The 20806-nt window shown below is 38.5% G+C and overlaps 2 protein-coding genes across 3 annotated transcripts in view; one reads left to right on the forward strand and one right to left on the reverse strand.

Annotated features, from left to right (window-relative positions):
- The window catches only part of scaf (scarface), a 91490-nt gene that overhangs the window by 3656 nt on the left and 67028 nt on the right, over positions 1-20806 (forward strand). The window lies entirely within an intron of this gene.
- On the reverse strand, positions 125-13717 carry LOC135437865 (uncharacterized). The gene is made up of 3 exons (XM_064695945.1): positions 12471-13717; positions 929-1549; positions 125-852 (listed from the first exon to the last, which is right to left on the reverse strand). The coding sequence occupies exons 1-3, from the start codon at positions 13244-13246 to the stop codon at positions 633-635; spliced, it is 1617 nt and encodes a 538-aa protein (XP_064552015.1). The 5' UTR covers positions 13247-13717; the 3' UTR covers positions 125-632.

Genomic DNA, 20806 nt, shown 5'->3' on the forward strand with positions numbered 1-20806 from the left:
ATCGCATAGAAAGGCGTTTTGTTTGGGTACAGTCCTTTTGGATACAGTGTTCATTTCAAAAGGAAACACATTTGTCTGCTATCTAAATAAAAACCTGTTGAAAGCAATAAAAATCACACTTAGATTTCACATTTAGGCCATTTGAAGACATTTATTATTAAATTTGGCATTTTGAATATGATCAACATAACATATAAAAGCCGCAGCGTAGGGCATTTGGCTAAAACTGAAAACATCTGTTGCACGTAGCATCGCGCATATGTAAATACTAATCTATATGTATATATATATATATATATGTATAGTTTCTTTAGGTATACAATTAGGACGTTCATTTATAAATCTATGTATATATATGCATAAATTATATACACTTAAATTTCACTAAGTTTTTTATGCTTGAGAAGGACAACTTTTAAAACTAGAAAATCTAAAATGAATTTGTACAGTTTTCATATGTTGAAGATACGCAACTGAATATGTATGTATATATATGTATATGGAGCTTGTATATGATATAAATCAGTCAAGAGTTGGGGTACACAATAGGATCTTGAGAGGAAAACCCACACACACACGCACACACACACGTAATTGTATAGCTAATCTGCTTTAGAGATTCGTGTTGCCTTCTAGTCGAGTTCCACCTCCTTGAAGAGCGTTTGGCTCTCCGCCTCGCGAGTGAGCGGCATTGCCGCCTGATCCTCGTGTATCTCATCGATCTCCAGCTCCTTGAAGGATGTCTGGCTGATGGCCTCGCGTGTGCACAGCACCGTCATGGGATCCTCTGCGGCCTGTTCGCTTGTGGGCGGCAGCGACATGCCCGCGGACAGCATGTGTGTGCCCGAAGTGCTGCATGGTTGGGGAAAAAGGAAGCAATAGATTAGTCAACTGAATGCGTTTTGGTCTCTTGTCGGTGCACACTTACTTCAAGGAGTAGGTGGAGCGGTAGAGCGGCGGCGGCGTGTTCATGCGGACGGCGGCATAGGCCGCCTGCGGGGGATGGGCGCTGGGATGATAGACGAATGCGTATTCATTCAGCGAGGTCAGATACGAGGGCGGCGGCGGCCGATGCTGGAATTCCGGATACAGATAGCTGCCCGGCAGCAGGCGATTCGTGCAGTGCGGACTGTTGCAGTTGCGGCAGGTCTCCATGCGCCGGAAGCACGGACAATCGTCGACATCGTCGGGCAAGCTGAGCCGCCAAATGGCGCCCGAAATAACGAGCAGCGAGACGCCGATGCCAATCATCAGCAGCGCCGCGCTCAGATACTGCGTCGAGTGCTCTATCAGGCCCGTCGAGCCCAGCACAATGCCGCCCAGTGTGCAGGCCACGCCGCCCAGCGCAAAGATCCCGATGACAAACGGCAGCGAGGGTCGTGCAAACCATTTCCGAAAACTGTAGCCCATCGGAGCGCCGCCCATCTCTGCGCTCTCCAGAGCGCCATTCGCACCGGCAACGGCCGAGATGTTCAGGTTGTTGCTGGCCAAAGTGCTGGCCACATCGCCGCTGCCACCGGCCAGCGGTACAGCCACGTCCAAGAGCGTTCTGTAAGTGCAAGAGAAGACAATGCATGAGTATACACTGTGAGAAAAATTGGGTAGATATTTGATGCGAACATTTTGTGGCAGCAGCAGCAAGTTTGTCTTAGTTGAAAGGCTATTAAAGCGCTCTACTTGGGATTTTGCAATTTAAATTTATAATTGGAAAAACTTAGTTATAAAAAATATCTCGTGGGCACAGCTGGGTCAGTTTAGGGTATTCAATTTAATATTTCAGCAGACTGTAAAATATAAAATGATACACAAATTGTAGTATTAAGATAGCCTTTTCTTGGCCTCCTTGGCGGACAAGGATTTGGGCTTAAATGCCAGGCCAGAGTTCCATGTGGACTTTTTTATGTCCTTTGAAAATAACTTAAGGCGACGAATAACTGACTAAATTGGCAATTTATGTTTTATATCCTGTAAAAAGGGCATCATTTTTTTGTGTAAATGTATGTAACAGGCAGAAGGAAGCATCTCCGACCCTATGAAGTATATATATTCTTGATCAGCATCAATAGCCGAGTCGATCTAGCCATGTCCGTCCGTTCGTCCGTATATATGAACGCAAGGATCTTAGAACCTATAAGGGCTAGAGACTTGAAATTTGGAACGTAGGTTCTCTTACAATCGATAATCGATAACTTGCCCTATTACCGAGTAATCGATAAATATCGTCATCGAAATCCTGAACAAATCTCTTAGGTTTTCAAAGCTAGAGCCACAAAATTTGACATGTAGCTTCTATAGAATTGGTATTTAGTATTATTAGCTATAGCCTCCCCCCTCTCCTAACGCGAACTCCATTTTGTTGGTAGAGTATTCCCTAGTCGGCAGCTCCCTGTTTTGATAACTTTTCGATTTGACAAACTTCCTTTCGCTCAGTGTTTGGTTTGGCTTGCTTGACTGCTGCTACCTGAGCTCAGTCGCTCAGGTAGCTGGGGCCTAGTTTTCTTAGGCTCACATTACATCATAGGGCCAGCGGATCCTTTTGTCTACCACATGTTACGCAGCGTCAACGCGTCCTTTGCACTTATCCCCTAACTATGTGCACTTCTCTTCCTCTCACACCCTTGTCACTGCCGCCCTTTGTCTGGCTCACAAATCTATGATTTGGAACACACGCACACACACGCACACATGCACATTTGTTGTTGTCCAGTTTGTGCCTGCATAAATTTTGGAAAAAATCTTTGGGCCTGACACATTGCACCTGCCTGGTCCTGGCCGGGTCCAGATCCTGGCATACCGCTCGCTGTGCGTGTGCGTGGTCCATTTGATTTTTAGAACTATCTCGGCAGCTGCTTCTCATTTGATTTGCTGTTTGCTTTTGTCTTTGCCCTCATCTGTATTCTTTGTATCTTAGTTTTTATCATTTTGTATCTTTTTGGGTTGCAAACAAAACCGACTTGCTGCAGCTATTGAATACCCCTACTAGGTTTAATTTATTTTCGTGTACATCCTCCATTTGCAGAGCCATAAATTTAGTATCAAATGTTTAGTTTTTTTTTATTGCTGTTTGAAATATTAAAACACGATAAAACTATGAAACCTGCAGCTTTCAAGGTGTGAAAATAAATTTTAGTTGCATCGTAAAACCAAATATGCGCATAAATCAACCGACCGCCAGACGGCCAAAAAAGGAAGCGGTAAGCCATAAAAATTTAAAAAAAACTTAAAGGAAATCGTTTGAAAAGCCCTAAAAAATATTTGTACATATACACGCGGAACGGAGAGAAGTTGGGGGCTGACAAACGCTTGAGATTTCATTTAATTACAAACGCCAAACAGCTGCGGGCGGCGGCGGCGGCGGCGGCGAGAATTGACTGCCCCGATCTACTCCCAAAACTAATTCCGAGACCAGAGCGTCACACTCAATTGTCTGCAATTTGTCATCGAAAATCTAAAAAAAAAAACAGCATAGAATGGAACCCACAGAAAAATGTATAAAAAAAGAAAAACTAAACAGTTAATAAGGCAATGGGAAACTTTGAATGCCCTGTAAAATATTGCGGCTATGTTAGCTACTGGGGTAAATATGTTATATCTTGTAGAGTGTATTATATCCGAACCCCATAAAGTATATATTTTATATATACATGTATATTTTACTTTTCGGAGGTTCGTCTTTCTGTTGCAGGCAGTACATATATCAAAACCAGCCGGATCGAAGCACTATATCATATAGCTCCTATAGGAACGATCGTTTGAAAAGTAGTTTATTGTATGTACATCTGTTTTTTTTATCAAGATATTTTGAACAATGTTTTCTGTTATTTGTTTTATAAAGAAGAGAATTTTTCTTTTATAAATAAACACATTAATATTTTAATCCCATTTTTAAAAATCTTATCCTAATTAATAAGCTCTCAAAATTCTTCTACTAGTTCTATTAAGATCTAAGTTTCTTTCCATCAAGCCATACTTTTCGATCGATTATTTACAGGGCATTATATCTTACCAAAGAAATTTATTTCAAAGACCTGATTGATTATAAATAACTTTGTCGAAAATATCTATAAAAACAACGTCGTTTTTGTTAGCACAAACATGTTGTTTAGAGTGTGCCTTTGGCATATGTAACAACATTTGCTATATAATAAAGTCATTCGATTTAGCTGACTTTTGTTACTTTCCTAGCTATTGCTAAAAGAAACAACTGTATGAAATTTCATCGGGCTGGCTACAGCGAATTGCCAGTTCGCATAGGCTATTCGCCCAGCTGCGGAGTTTCATCTCATTTGTTATAGTTGCTGTAATAAAATACAAACACGCTCTGTCGGGGCATAAACAATGTAATGAAACCCCTAGAAAAAAAAAAAAACGAAGAAAAAAACTATAAAAAACTGGCAGCACAGTTATGCATGTAATTGGGGCGTGAAGAGGCCCATCAATTTTTCTATATAATATCAAAGCGGCGCAGCGGCCCTTTGTAAACTTGTTAAAGTTAATAAAAATATATATATGTAAATATATGTGTATGCATGGGCTATAAATAATATTTTTAGCATATTGCCACATATATTTATGACATTTTGAGCATGTTGAAAATCTGACATACATCAAATTGATGGACATACATCGCGTTGTTCATGTCATCAAATTTATTAGCCTGTAAAGCGCATAATTCAGTCAAGAACTTCATTTACAATTTGCAACACGTACGCATTTTTGTTTTGTACAGTTCTCGCATTCCAAAAACTTTCAGAAGCATTTGTATCTTTTTTTTATATAGATTCAGATACTTCAACGGACAGCTTACAAAAGTTGTATAACCTTGGCTAACTGATTTGTTTGATCATTTGTCAGTTGGATCTATTACTGCGCGCGCAGCTAATGATACGACACGCATCCAACAGATACAAAGATACATTTGGTAGAAAAAGATACTTAGATGCAATATTTGTTTGCCCCGGGCACACGCTGCAGTCTGCAGCACTTGTGAATTATGTGTTTGAGTTTTCAGTCCCTTTGACAGTGCCACCATTTTTAATGACACCCATCAGACACACACACACACACACTCGGCTAATTTATGAGCTTTTGTGTGTGTGCGGCAGCGAGAATAACATTTATTGTTATTCGAAAATGTTTGCTGCACTCTCGCCGACTCGTAAACATTTCTCGCCTCGGTTTCAGTTTCGGTTTTCGGGCTCTTAAGCTCAATCAGCGCGCATTGAAATTGAAATGGGGCAGCAGCGACCGACCGAAGATACTTCCACAGATACAGATACCTCAACGTGCAACATGAGGCAGCCGATGCGACATCACGCACATAAACTAGCTATAAATGTGCTGGGTTATGCTGTGTATTGGTTGGGAATACATTTTGGCTACAACTAAATATCGAATTTAATTAACGATCAATTCGTTATCGCATCTATCGTTAACTCAATTTGATTATTATCTAATAGATTAAATTGCATATTTAATAGCTGAATGCCTTTATTACAGATACATACAATTGAAATAACTAACATATAAATATAAAAAAGTATTTAAATCAAAAAAATAGGTTAAATTAAGAAAAGATACAAATAAAAAGGAAAAAATAAAATGAAATAAAATGTAAATAAAAAATCCAATTTAAATAAATAAAAAAAAAATAATTAAAAATAAAAAATAAACTAAAATAAAAAAAGATGAAAATTAAAATCAGAAAAAAAGATAAGAATAAAAATATAAATATGAAAGAAAAAGTACAAAAACATAAAATAAATAAAAATAAAAAGATAAGAGTAAAATGGATAAAAAAAAATGGTAAAAATATAATAAAATAAAAATATAAAACCAACAAAATATTTAAGTAAAAACTAAAATTAAATGAGAATTAATACAAGATAAAATAATACAAAAAAAAAATATTATTTATTAACAAAATATGCCGAATCTTATTATTTTACATTTCTTTCATATGCATGCATGCGAGTTGTGAAAGGCTCAGCTAACAGGCATTGTAAATGTTGGCAGTGGAAAGCTTATCATTTTGAATGGTAGTCAGCTAATCGCATTTTTCTTACAAGTAATAGAAATGATGCTTATCATTAAAACGAAAATGTTAGCTTGAAGTATTTTTATATAAATATACACATTTATCTCTCGCTTCTTTAATTTAAGCCTATCATTCAAAATGTAAGGGCAGTAGAATGCGATTAACATACGAATGACTAAAATGATGTTCATTACTTAAAATGTTAACAGAATGTATTAATATATTTTTAAATATATTTTTGTTTGCCAATAGCATGCTTATCATTCAGAATGTTGGCCGGTGGAATGCAGACCAACAGAAGAAACATATTTCATCAGTCGGAATGCTGGCCAGTGGAATGCATGTGAAATGTATGAAATAAAGTAATTATAAAGCAATTGTCATAGTTCTTTGATGTTGATGAACCGCATTTTAAGCAAGAGGTAGCTAAACGTTGCGTTCTGCCCCCATTTAAGCCTGTTGTTGTAGGGTATTATTTTGAGTAGATGTTGTTGGGATTGCGTACTACAATCTCGGCAGCGACTTCCGTTGCAAATTACCTGCCCCTTTGTCTGCGATCTAGAGACGCGAGACTCGACTCGACTCGACTCAACTCGAGACACGGACTTTCTTTGCCGCGTCATTAGCCGCAATGAACGAAACGCATTAAGCCACTTGCTGACCCAATTTCAGTTCGGGCCTATGTGAGCAACAGTTGTCTGTCATTAGGCATAATTACTTCCCTAATAGCATTTTCTATTTTGGCCAGTTTTGTGCGTACAGTTAAACATTTACATTGCGCATGCGTAGCCCGGACTTTGGCCAAGTAGCCGCGACAGCTCAACAGCTGCTCCGAAGGCGGGGAAGGGCATAATTAAGAATGCCATTAGTGTAAAAGCCGCCAAGAAAAGACAATAGCTGCCGTAATTGGGTGCCAAAATAAAACAAAGGGAGAGAGAAAAACCCACAACAAAATAAAGTGTACTAGGAAATGCGTGGAGTAAGAAAGAGCGTAACCCCGCGGTACACGTAATATGTAAATGTACTTGAAGCACACTTAAAAAATTAAAAAAAGTGCCGAAATTCTTGTTTGAAATTGGCCGCCGCCAGCGCATGTGAGAAGGGCGTCAACTCAATTTCACATGGCGGCTAAAAAGTATGATTAAAAGTCAATTAGAATTATTAGGCATAAATTAAGAGCTTAGATCTAGCTTCTGGCAGCTGCAAGAAACCTTAAGTTAAGCGGCTTAGGCCATAAATCGCCCCGCACTCGGCTATTGTTTACGGCTTAACTGGGCCTACGGCTCTGTCCGTTGTGCATAGCACGGGCTCAACTTGTGTGGAGGCTACTGTTTTCTTTTTCTGAGTAGCGGGGAGGGGTGGGGGGCCCCCACGTGTCCAAGTAGAAGAAAAATGATGATGAGCCTGATGCCGCCTAAGCTGCCCAGCCTATCATTAAACAGGGTCTTCTTATGCATATATATATACACTTTTTAAGAGGCAGCGCTTCTTTGTGTTCGCTTCTCCCTTCTGCCCACATTAGGCTGCACTTAAGCTCAGCTTTGGACGTAACTGTACTACAACTAATGGATTTTCAGCTATATATAAACATAAAACATATCATTAGATATTTTTTATTTTTTTTTTTTTAAAAAGCCCAAACTGTTGAGCTGTGAATGTGTTGCTGTCTGCGTGCTGTGTCTGGCTTAAGGGTGTGCAAAGGTCTCGTCAGTGTGTAGAAAATTTGTTTAGCAACCCTCAAGGCTAAACACTTGAGAAATATTATTTGTAATAGCCTCGAAGCCGAGGTCTGAAGGTGACTGGCCTATGATCCTTTCAATACGCTTGCGTAGGGTATTAACATAATTGCATTGAATGTGCTATAAATATCTTGGATGTTATTTAGTATATCTATATTTTTGATTAGTATATCTCATGATGAGAATGTAGTATATATTCTTGGTGACTATATTTATATATTATTAATCAGAATATATATATATATATATATTCTCGATCGGTATCAATCCTAGAGAAGTTATATGATATATGTAAACAATTTTATAATAAAACTCAGCTATTTAGAGCTTAAAAAGTTTCTAACAAATATATATACGATTCGAATACAAATATCCCATCGACCAATCCTACAGAAGTTATATGATATATGTAAAAATATATCTAAGCTTCGTCCAAAGAAACTTCCTCTTTATATGATTCGAATACACATATCGGAGATCGAATAATCCCATAAAAGTTACATGATTTATGTGAAAACACTTCCAAACTACGTTTTGAAAGAATATCTAAGCCTCGTCAGTCCAAGGAAACTTCTTCTTTCAATCGACTAATACTACAGAAGTTAAATGACAAATGTAAAAATATTTTAAAAATATGTCTTTAAAGGGTATCTAAGCTTCGTCAGCCTCAAGAAATCTCTTCTTTATACGATTCGATTATACATATCCCAGATAGACTAATTCCCATAAAAGTAACATGATTTATGTGAAAACACTTCCAAACTATGTCTTGAAAGGGTATCGTTACTTCGTCAGCCCAAAGAAACTTGTGCTTCCGCATATTTTTTTCAAATTTGAAAGTCAACTTTATGCTGGCCCTCATGTCTGCATCTGTCTGATAAAATATGCCAAGCCAAATTCAATTTGGCTCAAAAGTGTGCACGGCTTTCGGGCTGGGTCCGGCGTAGATTGGATTTGGGGTTGCTGACAAAACGCTCGAAGGTAACACAGCATTTATTATCAATAAACGCCAAAGGCCATTCAAAAAGGGGCGAGTTTTGAAAATCATCTTCAAGTTTCTAAAAATATATAAACCGACCGAAGAGTAATGAGTATTTTATGGCCTGATGAGTACTGCGTGTGTGTGTGCTTGTGTGTGTGTGCGTGGCACAGATTAAAGACGCAGTTATATGATACTCAGTCGCTGTGTGAATGAGGCAAGTTTTCTCATTCAGGACATGCGAGGACACAAGATTATAAGAGGACTCGCCTGCGGTTGAGCCAGCTAGTTAAGTGCCCCAACAGGAGGACAGAGTCGAGCGAAAGCAACCACAAAAAAACTGAAACCCAAACTGACTATTGATGAGACTTCCTCTCGCTCTCTCTTTCCCCCTCTCCCTCTCTCATTCTATCTCGCTTTTTGTGCGGTGTCAAATGACAGCGTGAAGAATGCAGCACTGAAAGGTGAGTTCAAGGAACCGAACTCTGGACTGATGGAATATTCGTGGCACGACACTAAAATTCGATTCGAACTCTAGGCCCAATTCTCTGCCCTATGCGTTGTGCACTCGAGCGTTACAGAGTATCGATTTTGTGTGCACAACACACACACCAGACACACAAACATCACATTGTCAAATAGATTGTCAAATTATATTGAACTCTCTTTTGATTTGTTTAGGCATTTTTCAAGTCTACTCTTTTTTCCAGGCCTTCTATTTCTATGAATTGTGTTTGATTTGAACTTGTTTCAATGGTTGTTTCATTTTGGAAATTGATATTTTCTGATATGACAGCGGCAGCAACCAGCAACAACAAACAATTGTTTCAATTAACTCTCGAGTGCCATTTAGTGTACTATTTTTTATTTATTTTCTATACCCTGTACCCTTTAAAATTATTTCAAAAGGTTGCATACCAGTTGAGCTGTAATTGAGAAAGGTATTTGTATTCCTATCTAGTTGGTAGATGTATGAATCCATCTGCATAAGAGATATATAAAATTCTAACAATTGGTGTAGTTATATTTTATAATTTCATCATTGATTGATTAAGAAAAACGAAACTTATTAAAAATAATGTAATTTTCTTTTCATTCTTTGAACTTTGAACATTATTTTATATATATTTATACATTTATCAGTTAACATATTAATTTTAATATTTTTATATATTTCTTTATATATATTTATTTACGAGACTCAAATATTTATATTTATATATTTATCAGTTGCATATTAACAGAAATATTTGTATATACATAATTTTTTGTATATATTTTTTTATATCTATTTTTTTATGTATTTATTTTTTTATATATCTTCTTTTATATATCTTTTTTTTTATATATAGTTTTTTATATATTTATTTTTTAATATATATTTTTTTTGATATATATATTTTTTTTATATATATATTTTTATATATATATTTTTATATATTTTTATATATATATTTTTTTAAATATATTTTTTATATATATATTTATTCATAAAAGACTTTAAGCTACACATCTTTAAAACTCTTTCTAAGGTATCTGCCAGTCGTTCACTTTACTCTCATTTGTCACATATTAACATATCTATTTGTATACATTTCCTTATACATGTATATATATTCATAAGAGACTTCCAACCACAGCAAATCTCTTTCTAAGGTATCTGTCAGTCGTTCAGGCTCATTTGTTATTATTTTGAGCGCTATCAAATGCACTTCTGACAGCAAATATTTGAATTGTGCCCTGTGTACGCGTCATAATTTTTCTGTTTTTATGATCTTTGGGGTCTCTTCGGAATATGCCATAATAATATTTCCATAGCTGGCCTTATCAGTCGCCTTGGCATCTCGTTAGTGCTTCTAATTTGCTGTCTATCAGTTTTTTTCTTTCTTTCTCTAGTGTCTCGTGTCAGTTTTATTTCTCTTCTATTATATAAATGTATATATTTCCAAAGTGTTTTAATTGGATTCGATACGTTTTCCTTGACCCATCAAAGGGGCCTAATGCAGGTGTCCATCACAAGTTGTTGTTGTTGTTGTTTCGGGCGCAGCTAATTGTGAAACTTACAAACTTTAACAAAGTTGTGCTTGATGTGCTTCTGTTTGTTTTGTTGCTCTACTTCATTAATCACGTCATTTATTTTAATTAATATTTTTTTTATATATATAGAGATCTTTTTTTTTTGTATTATTATTTTTAGCTAAAACTTGCCTAAAAATACATGTGGGGAGATATAACTATGATAATTAATCAAAGGCACTTTTTGGACATGTCCCATGTTCTGTTTGGCTGACAAAATTTATGCGCCACTATTAATTTTAATGCTTCTAGCACCAAATTCCACGAATTGATGAGTTCAGTGTGGCTATACTAGACTACGGAGATACCCAGCATATGCTCAAATAATTAGGAGAATTGTGGAGAAAAAAATAGGGTTAAATTTTGTTCAATTAAATGAAATTTTATGAACTTAAATTTCTTTAACGTAGTATATATGTATGTGTACGTGACAGTGCTTATTAGTGTTATCGATAATTTCTATCGATAGTTACACTTCGAGCATGTTTTGTTCAGGTAGTCGATAAAATGATTAGTCGATTGTGATCAAGGCATAAAATAATCGACACTATGAAAAATCGTTTAACAATAGAGATTCGGGTAGATAATTATCGATAATCGAAAAACGATAGTGACTGAAAGTTACTGAGCGATAACATGAATAGTCGATTATCGATTAAGACCCAAATTTAACACAATAACTGATTGCAGTTAAAAGTATAAAATACTATCGACAGCATCATATCGAGTTTTTAAAAAGCGATAATTAGTAATGCATAACTATCGATAACTATGTTTAGCATATTATCGATAAACTATGGCGCCTAAAACGGTAAATTAATAGTCATTTATCGATTGAGACCTAGATAGAAGATTAATATAATTGATTGTCGGTTACATTTCATTTACATTTGATTAGTTATCAGGGATTTCAGCTTGGTAGTAACTATTTTCACACATTCCCAAGCTCACCCAGCGCGCATAAGCAATATACCCCATTGCTGACCTTGCTACAGGGTATAAGCACATACAGCTTTTGTGATAATCGCCGAGGCCTTACATGTGACATGTTAAACAGCAGCAGTTGTGCCCCCTCGACAAGAGGCAAGTACAAGCGTCTCGTCGTATCTTTAGCTTTATGGAATTCCTCTCGTGCGCATATCAATGTCAGTTAATCTGCCCAATAAGGCATAAAGCGGAGAGTCTAGAGTGTGCGAGTGTGTGGCTGCCCTTGTAGTAGGTCTCAGCAAATCTCTGCTCCAGTTTTCTTGAATAGGGGGCATGGCAGAGCATTTGGATGTGGCTCTGCTGCTCTTGTGCGTGACATGATTTTTGTTGAATGATAAAGTTTTATTTCTGGAGCAAAAGGAGGAGGAGGATGAGGAGCAGCAGGGCCCCGCGGCAGCATGCCAATTATAATTTTAAATGCGTCTGTCAAACTTTCGGTTTCACTGAGACGCGACAGACTGAAGCTGGCCGTCAGCGGAGTAGCTACTGTGCCTGTTGACCAGCGCCAGACAGTAGCCATTTTTAATGGCCACTTCCTCAACGATTTGTGTGTCTGCCCTTTGGCTACTGCCTGTCATTTTAGCGTCGGTTTTTATGTCCGTTTTTATGTCGCGTTTATTTTTTTTTAATATATTTTTCTGTAAAAAGTTACCTGCGCAGATGCGGATGAGCCATGCCCATGGGCCGCTGCTGATAGTACTGATGATATTGCAAATAGTTGGCGGCGCTCTCCGGATTCGCGTTGAGGAACGGCGATGTGGCCGCTGCATTGGCCATGGCATTGGCAGCCGCTGCAGCGGCATGATGATGATGATTGAGATGATGATCCAGAAAGATGGCCGTATATTGCGGCGGATAGCTGCCAACAGGTGGCGCACCATTTGCTGCAACTGCGGCGCCAGCGCCAGTTGCTGCAACTGGCACATTGTTGCTGCATTTGCTCTTGTTGCTCTTGGTGTGGGATTTGCGGCGCGTGCGCTTGCTCTGCCGCGACTCGGAGCGGGAGCAGGCGCTCGTATTGAGCGTCGCGGACGGCGGTGCGGCGGAGGCCACGCCGGCGGCGGTGGACGTAAACTGCAGCTCACTGTAGATGCTCGACTCGAGCATGTTGCTCTCGGATGTGGTGCGATTCAATATGAACTGCTCAAATTCGGTGTCCTCCTCGGCGCCCTGCTGCTGATGCTGCTGCTGCTGCTGCTGCTCCAGCAGCGCCGTGCATTCGGCAGCCATTTCCTCATTGGCATGTGGATGGGCTGCATCAATGTCAGGGCGGCTGCGATGGAGGCTGTTGCTGCTGTGGCTGCCGCTAATCACAATTTCCGGTATGACAAATGTGTTGGACATTGGAGGCGGCTGTAGTTTCCTCTGCTCGCTCATGGCGCCCAGCATGGTGCCGTTTTCAAACACAATTGTAGGCGTGGCAGCCATCACTCAAAAAACACTAAATCACTTCTTTCGCTGTTAATCACTATTATTTCCCTAAATGTCCCTAACTGTGTTTTGTTGGCCCACAGCTTAATTCATTTTCTTTCTTATTTTTGTTTTCCACAAATAACTTGTTATAGAGATTTTTTCTACTTAGTTAGCTCGACTTTCGCTTGACGCGCCAAATTTTACGCACACGAGTTTCACAGCAGTCAGCTTATTTCTTGCAGTTACGTGCTTGCCTTTACGCTGCGTAAATGAACCGTCTCGGTGCGCGTACCGCCAAAAACTGATTTGTATTGTTGATGCGTTTGTTGTGTTTACTACGGCTTCTGGTTTTTCAACTTTATTCGCTCGCTCTCCGTTTCTCTCTCTCTCTCGCTTTGTTCGTGACGACGCCGACGTCGTTAATGGCTCTCTGACAAAAACAACCACCAACAACTCGAACTTCGTGCGCTGCATCTCATTGACGACGTCACTGCTGCTGCTGCTGCTGCAGTCGGAACAGCAACAACAACAAGAACAACGCCAGCGCATCGCGCTCACGCACCAACACTAGCAAGAAACACCCTCGCCTTCACCCTCACCCTTGGTGTAAAGATGCTCGACGAGTTTTTGGACTCCAATTCGTGCGCTGTCTCTCTCTCTATCTTTCTCTCTCTGCCGCTCTCTCTGTGTTTTCAATGCTCGCAGGCACGTTTGTTGTTTACGTCGCTCTCTGAAGGGCTGTCGAACAGGAGCGCATTTTTAACTTTGGGCGCCTTTCTGATGGTAAATGCGCTCGTACTTAAGTCAGCTGCCGTCGCTCCTGTGCTCATCTTTTCACACTTTTACTAAATGAACATCAAGCGTATATTCGACACATGTAAACATTTTGTTTAAGTGTGTTAGAGCGCCCCTGTTTGGGCCCGCATATGCCGCACCTCTGCCGCTGCCCCTGTCTCTCGGCTAGTTACCTTCAGCCATGGAAACTCATTTTGAACGAAAAGAAGAAAACATAAAAATGAAGCCAAACAAGAACTGTGGCCAGGAAGGGACAGCCCGGCTCTCCAAATAAACACCACAAAATCCCAGTGTGCAACAAAAATCTATCTGCAAGATACAGATACACACACACACACACAAAACATTTGTGTGTTGAATGCCGCATTAAATTTTGTTTTCTTCTATTCCATCTTTTTTTTTTTTTGGCGAGGGTGAAATATTGTTATTCTACTGCAGAACAGTTTCAATGAAATCTGGTCTTGATAATAGAAATTATTTTTATTTTATTTTTCTTCTTTTTTTTTGCTGTTCTCCAGTTTACTTGCAATTGTATCTTTTGCGTATTGTGAGCTGCCTTCGAGGCATTTAATTAAAATGCAACGTAGAACAAAAAACAAGGATTTGAATCTGTTATCCTGATGGTACTCTTCAATCTTGGCCTCAACTTGTTGTGGATTTGCAGTGCTTTCTGCTGCAATTCGAGTGGCACTTTGGAAAAGCGGATAGCACAAATATTTGCCATTATTTTAGTTACTTTCGAGTCCCCTCTTAAAGGGTGGAAGGGGGGTGGGGGTCGTTAAGAGTACACAAACAAAGTTGGAGCTTTGAATTGTTGATTTAAGACGCATCTCGGCTGAAATTGAGCCTTATTAGCTTAATGGCTATTAGGCTAATAACTCTTGTATCGGAGCACTCCGGCAGATGAGCGCCACTCCAACTGAAAAAGCAAAAGGAAAAGCAAAAGCAGAAACGAATTTCAGTCAATATCAAAGTCACGGCGTCTGCACATTTTAGACAATTACCAATCTGTACAGACACGCATATGTCTGCCATATAATTTCAAGTTTTATATCCTATCTTCTCCTTTTTTTTTTTTTGGCAATAGCCCCTGCAGACAAAATGCTGCTTAATCATAAGATACAATACACTTGCGCAAATTAGCCGCGACTTGAAGCCGAGTCGCCAGACGCAATGATGAGGACTGACCCGAACCCTTTAGCAGCGACCCTTTCTATACCCTGTAGACCTTAAAGGGCAGTAAAGGGTAGCATAGAGTTGAGTTAGGTTATATATTCCTGATTATGGCTTTATTGAGCCCTATTTTAAGGCTATAAAATAACTGCAGCTAGGAGTCTAGTTAATCTCAGGATCTATTATACCTGGAATACCAAAATATTACATATCAAGTAGTGTACATATTCCTGATTAGAATCTAGAGTCTAGTTGATCTCCGGATCTATGAGAGCTGGGGTATAAAAATTTTTGTATGTGTATTTGATGTATGTGTGGGGTATATATTCCTGACTAGGAGTCTAGCTGATTTCAGGATCTGTAAAATCTCAGTATTGAGTAGAGTATATATTCCTGACTGGGAGTCTAGTTGATCTCAGGACCTATAAAAACTGGGGTATCAAAATTTGGAATGTGGCTGTTCCTATACCCAACATAGATTGTGCCTTACTTAAGAGCTATAAAATAATTGTTAAACAGAAAGTTAAAATATATTCAAATACTAACTTTAGCAGGGGTATAGTAGTATCTTGTGGTCGAGCAATATTATTTATATATTTTATTTTTCATTTAATTTTTTGTATACTTTTTTCGTGTATGTTGTCTGCATGTTGTGTTCTGTTTTTTTTTTTTTTTTTGACAAGCACGCGCTCAGCTCATAATTACCAATTAGATGCTTTTCAATTTTTCGCTGCGGCCAGCGCTCAACACGTTTCGGCCATGGCCAAGTTGATGGATGGTTAGTTGGCCGTTTCGTTTGGTGGACTCCTCGACACTAAGCCCTGGTCCGTTGCATGTGGTGCTTAACTTGCTGTCTCATGGCATTTTTGTAGTTTTGTTTTGTATTTTGTTTTTTTTTTTTTTTTTGTTGTGGTCACGTTGCATGCAACACTTGGACTTGGATAAGTTGTACATGTCTATCTCATGATGCGGCTGCCACATGAGCTGGCATTTTTACTTATCATATTACGCGTCAGACCGCAAACATTTCGTTTTGATAGCGGAAATTTGAGCAACTTTATCGAGTTGAGGTTTTTTTGCTTTGTATTTCTCAAACTTGTTATCAAATGTTCTACGATTTCCGGTCACCAATGTTTCCGCTAGTGTCCAAAAAAGCAAAACGAAAAAAAAAAGTTACTTAACAAACGCAAACGTTGTGGAATTTGCATTTCCGTGCCGTGTTTGTCAGCTGAATTTCGTTCGTGCAGTCAGAAATTCAAATTGACATGCAAATTTATGTAAATCGTCGACAAAGGCAACAATCAACAATCGCTGCCTGTTTTTGTAATTGGCACAAATCGTATTATTAGCTGCTTGATTAGCCAGTTGAATATCAAAGACGAGTAGCAGTAGCTGTCATTAGCATTGCATTTAGCCAAATCAAACAAAAAAAAGATACTCGAACGCATCCGTGAGATGCGCATACTTCTCGTACTTAAGTGCAGCTACACAAATAACTCGTTGGCAGTCAGCGTTAATTTGTGCATACCCTGTAAACCTTGAAATCGTTTTAGTGGCCATGATAAACCAGAGAACAAGCATTTATCTATCTATATTTGATTAGTATTTAAAATCCTGTGAAAGTCTACGAAAATGAGATAAAATTCTCGCCTGGAGAATATGTATGAGTATCGCTGGGGAGATAGTTTTGCGATAGTGGAAAATGATCTTGTGTCCAAGAATTCCCTTCTTAATGCTGCGCTATCGCCAAGCTATCGCTGGGACGCCAATAAAGCGATAATATATATTATTTTGTTATATTTTATTATTTGTATTAAGTATCTCTTAGTTGAGCATACCCGCCTGGTTTCGACTGACTTGTTTTCAATGTTTGCTCAGCTTCTTTTTCTACTCAGCCTCAAGCCCAACGCCCATTTGCCGTCCCTTGGTCAACGGCTTGTGATAAAACGCCAGAATATTTCTATCTATCTATCTATATATGTACAAAATATGTATCTATCAGGCTATGTGTTTATCTTGCCATCTTGGCTAGCACGTCAAAGAGTTAGCGCGGGTAATTGTGACTGCGTCAATTTGTTTATTTTGTTGCCATTTGTTTGTTTATTGCTGCCAGGCACAACACAACACGTGAGTGTGTGTGTGTGTGTGTGTGTGTGTGTGTATAGTAAAAAGGGCCACTCGAGCTATTTGGGCAAACCTAAAATAATAACAACAACAAAATCTATGTACATTTTTATGATGCTGCTAAAAAAATGTTGAATACTTTTTTCCTCTGTTGCCTTTTGATCTTGCACAGTTGTCGTATCTGTTGGATCGTCTCGAAGAAAAGAAAAAAAAAACTATTCAAACAACGCTAACGCCCCCCTCCCCCGCAACCTCCTCTAAACCCGCCAGCGCCCCCGCCTACATTGCATTAGCATCAAATTGATTTTTCATTAGCTTGTGCCGGGCTAGCGGCTTGTACCAGGTCTCTAGCTGTATCTGTTGAATGTATCTGTATCTGTATCTGTATCTGTATGTGTTTGTCGGCTTTGAGTCATAAAAAACTCAAGCTCGATATGATTTTTTGGAGCTGAACTTGGCGCAAACTGTGCACAGCGTGCGCTGTAAATGCCATTAATAAGATTGGGAATTTAATTTCTCGTTGTTTTTGTTGTTGTTGTTTTCGAGAAATGCGTATTTGTGTGGGTTACATATTCCATATTAGATTAGGCCCTATTGATAGCTAAGGGCAAACCACAATCAACTTGTTTTTTATTTAGCCATCAAAGTGTGTGTCTGAGTGTGTGTGAGTGTGTGCAAGGTCAAGGTGTAATTAATATGTGTAATTAAATGCTTAGTTGAGGCAGGGAAAATTGTTTCAATCTATAATTGCCAAGATACTTTGCACATGTTGCTGACTGATTAATTAGCTGCTAGAATAAGCTTATACCAAGAATATCACAAAGCATTTGCTGTTGCTCCAAACCGCCAGAATTTTTGGTGAAAACTGAAATTTTGCTGAAATAATGGTATGGAAAATTCAAATGAAAAAACAAATTGAAACAAATATTTATGATTTAGTTTATTTCAAGTGTTTTTGTATAAACATTTGCATGTACATTTGAGAATTAGTTGAAAATTTAAAGAGTTTTTGGTCTGTGGCATTTCAAGGTACAGAGATTTACCAAATTTAGTTTTGGATGAGCGCAGGAGTATACGACTAATATTTTGATACTACTTAAAAGTATAGACTCAACATCTTTGTGAAACATTATAGCCAATATCTGAATGAATAATGTCTGAGAATTCCTCTAATTATGAATATGAAGCGAAACATGTTTGCAAAAAAAAAAATAAACTAAAATATGAAAAGTCTTTAAATTAAAATTGTTTGAGGAAGATTCAGCATTAAAGCTTTAATCTTTGTGGAAAAGTTGAGTCAGAAACCGAATGAATGAAGTCAAGCCCGGGATTTCTTATTTATTTTAAATATAGGTAAAAATTTAAGATAAACAAGCTGCAAAAGGAAAAACTAGGCTTAAAGTAAAAAAAAGGACGATTAAGGCTTAATCCCTATGAAAAAGTACAATGAATGAAGTCTGATAATCGATTATTCAAGCCCGGAATTTCTTTAATTTCTAATATGAATCGAACCAAACAAAAATATAAAGAAAATGATCTAAGACTCAAATCTTTAAATAAATAACTTTTGATTTAACCTTGAGTTCTTAAGCATTTATCTTAAAATAAATGAAAGGCTATTATAAGCTAAAAATTTTAATATTTCATTAACTTATTGAAAATGTATTCCAATAAAAGTTTGAACTTAAAGCTGTGTTCAAGGTTGAGAAAAGCAAGAATCTTAAGCCGGATCTCAAGGCAGCAAGTTGTCTTGAAGAATCGTAATATTTATACATATTTTGATTGATTTGCAGATCTGTTTGAATAAAGATATTAGTTTCTGCAGCGAAAAGCTGCAGATTAGATGTCTTGTGTAAAGATATCAAAAGAAGACAGTTAAGATCTTCCATTTAGGTCTTCAGTTACATAACAAATTTTATATAATATACTTTCTTTAACAAAAGCTGTCACACGCCCAAATACGAGATACTTTTGTAGTTAGTTATCATTAAATTATGCTGAATACATTTAATTCAAGCAGCATTCTTTTAGGGCTCAGCACACAAGGCACGTACCAAGCACATCAAATTCCATAAGTTTATTTTGGAATTATATTCCACCAGCAGCTGCTTTTAAGCTGAAGATTTTGCAAGACGAGCTCAGCTAAAGTTTTGACTACATCTGAGATACATTTGGCTGACTTTCTGAGATACATTTGACTGACTTCCAGCCCAAGCGAACTGTCTCTCTCTCTGTCTCTCTCTCTATTTCTCTCCCTCTCTTTGCATTGCGTTTGGAGGTGGAATTTGTCATGCTACTTTAGTGTACAGTATTTGCTCATTTAAGTAAACAGACGCCGACGCCTTTTGTCACAACTAGCGGCAGTCCGTTCAAATTGAATTTACCTTGAACAAATTTCAATATGCCGCCAGGAGGCAAAGGATGTTGTCCAGGCGGGTGGCCCACGTTGACATGACCATAGCTAAAAGGCAATGCCAATTATTTGACAAAGCCAGAGAGTGGGCGAGAGAGGGCGAGAGGGAGGGGCGACAGAGTGGAACACCCATGGCTAGCAAGGATGTTTGTAGGGACATTGACAGCATTGGGTTACAGCTAAATTGCATCAGGAAGCGGAAGTGTCAACAAAAAGTCACAAAATTGCAGCTGACAAATGCCAGAGAAAATACCAGTAGAAAAAAAATGTGTGCCAGGAAAAGCAAATTTAATTAGCTCAGCTGCATTTTTGCATGCAAATTGGCCAGGACAACGCAGGACACAGCTGTTTGGTATTTAGTTTTTTTGCGAGCTCTGCTCAAATTTCATTGCAGCTGGGTCCTTTCATATGATATGTGTCCATACTTTATCAGCTGCTTTTCACGCTCTGCCATATCACACACACACACATCGCATTGGCTTATTCCCATTGATTCGGTTCGTCTCACACGCGTACGGCACGCGTTTCCTTCCGCTCTCAACCGGAACTGCAATGCGTTACATTTCCCTATCCATTTTTCAGCTGCATTCGCTCCGAATTTGTTTAGCCTAATTGTGGCGTGTAAATGTTTTAAATGTTGCCCGGCAAATGTTCCATTTCGAACTTCAACTGTCAAATGCATTCGCAGTCAACTTGATTCGTTGCAGCCCCCGCGTAAAATATATTTTGAGTGCATTTGCAACTGGAACCTGCATGTGGGGCAACGCCTTCTCAAAGTTTTCCATGCTATTCCCAAGCGCTGGTCTATAATTTGTATGACAAATCAGACGCGCCCCGAATTTCTCTAGCCCAGGTCCCTTATCGAAGGCTTGGCATCGCCAGGCTCATTAGACAAGTTCGGGCTCGGGCCTTGGTGTGAAAAGGACTGCGGACTGTGGCACAAAAGGATCTCGCAGGCAAACAATTTCGATCGACGGCACACAATATGTATTATCATTATCATAATTTGGTGAACAAGGCAACTTCGTCCGTACGCGCAGGCAAGATGCTCGTATAAAGGGCCGCAAGAG

The sequence above is a fragment of the Drosophila montana genome, unplaced genomic scaffold, assembly GCF_035044405.1.
Source record: "Drosophila montana isolate Dmon_TW-CO22-7 unplaced genomic scaffold, ASM3504440v1 contig_3833_1, whole genome shotgun sequence".
NCBI lineage: Eukaryota > Metazoa > Arthropoda > Insecta > Diptera > Drosophilidae > Drosophila > Drosophila montana.

Bases quoted from the DNA above. Each gene is read 5' to 3' on its own strand.
- LOC135437865 (XM_064695945.1), bottom strand. From the start codon at position 13,246: ATGGCTGCCACGCCTACAATTGTGTTTGAAAACGGCACCATGCTGGGC. The intron at 1,550-12,470 runs GTAACTTTTTAC...TTGCACTTACAG, and splicing joins GCTCATCCGCATCTGCGCAG to AACGCTCTTGGACGTGGCTG. The intron at 853-928 runs GTAAGTGTGCAC...CCAACCATGCAG, and splicing joins CGCTCCACCTACTCCTTGAA to CACTTCGGGCACACACATGC.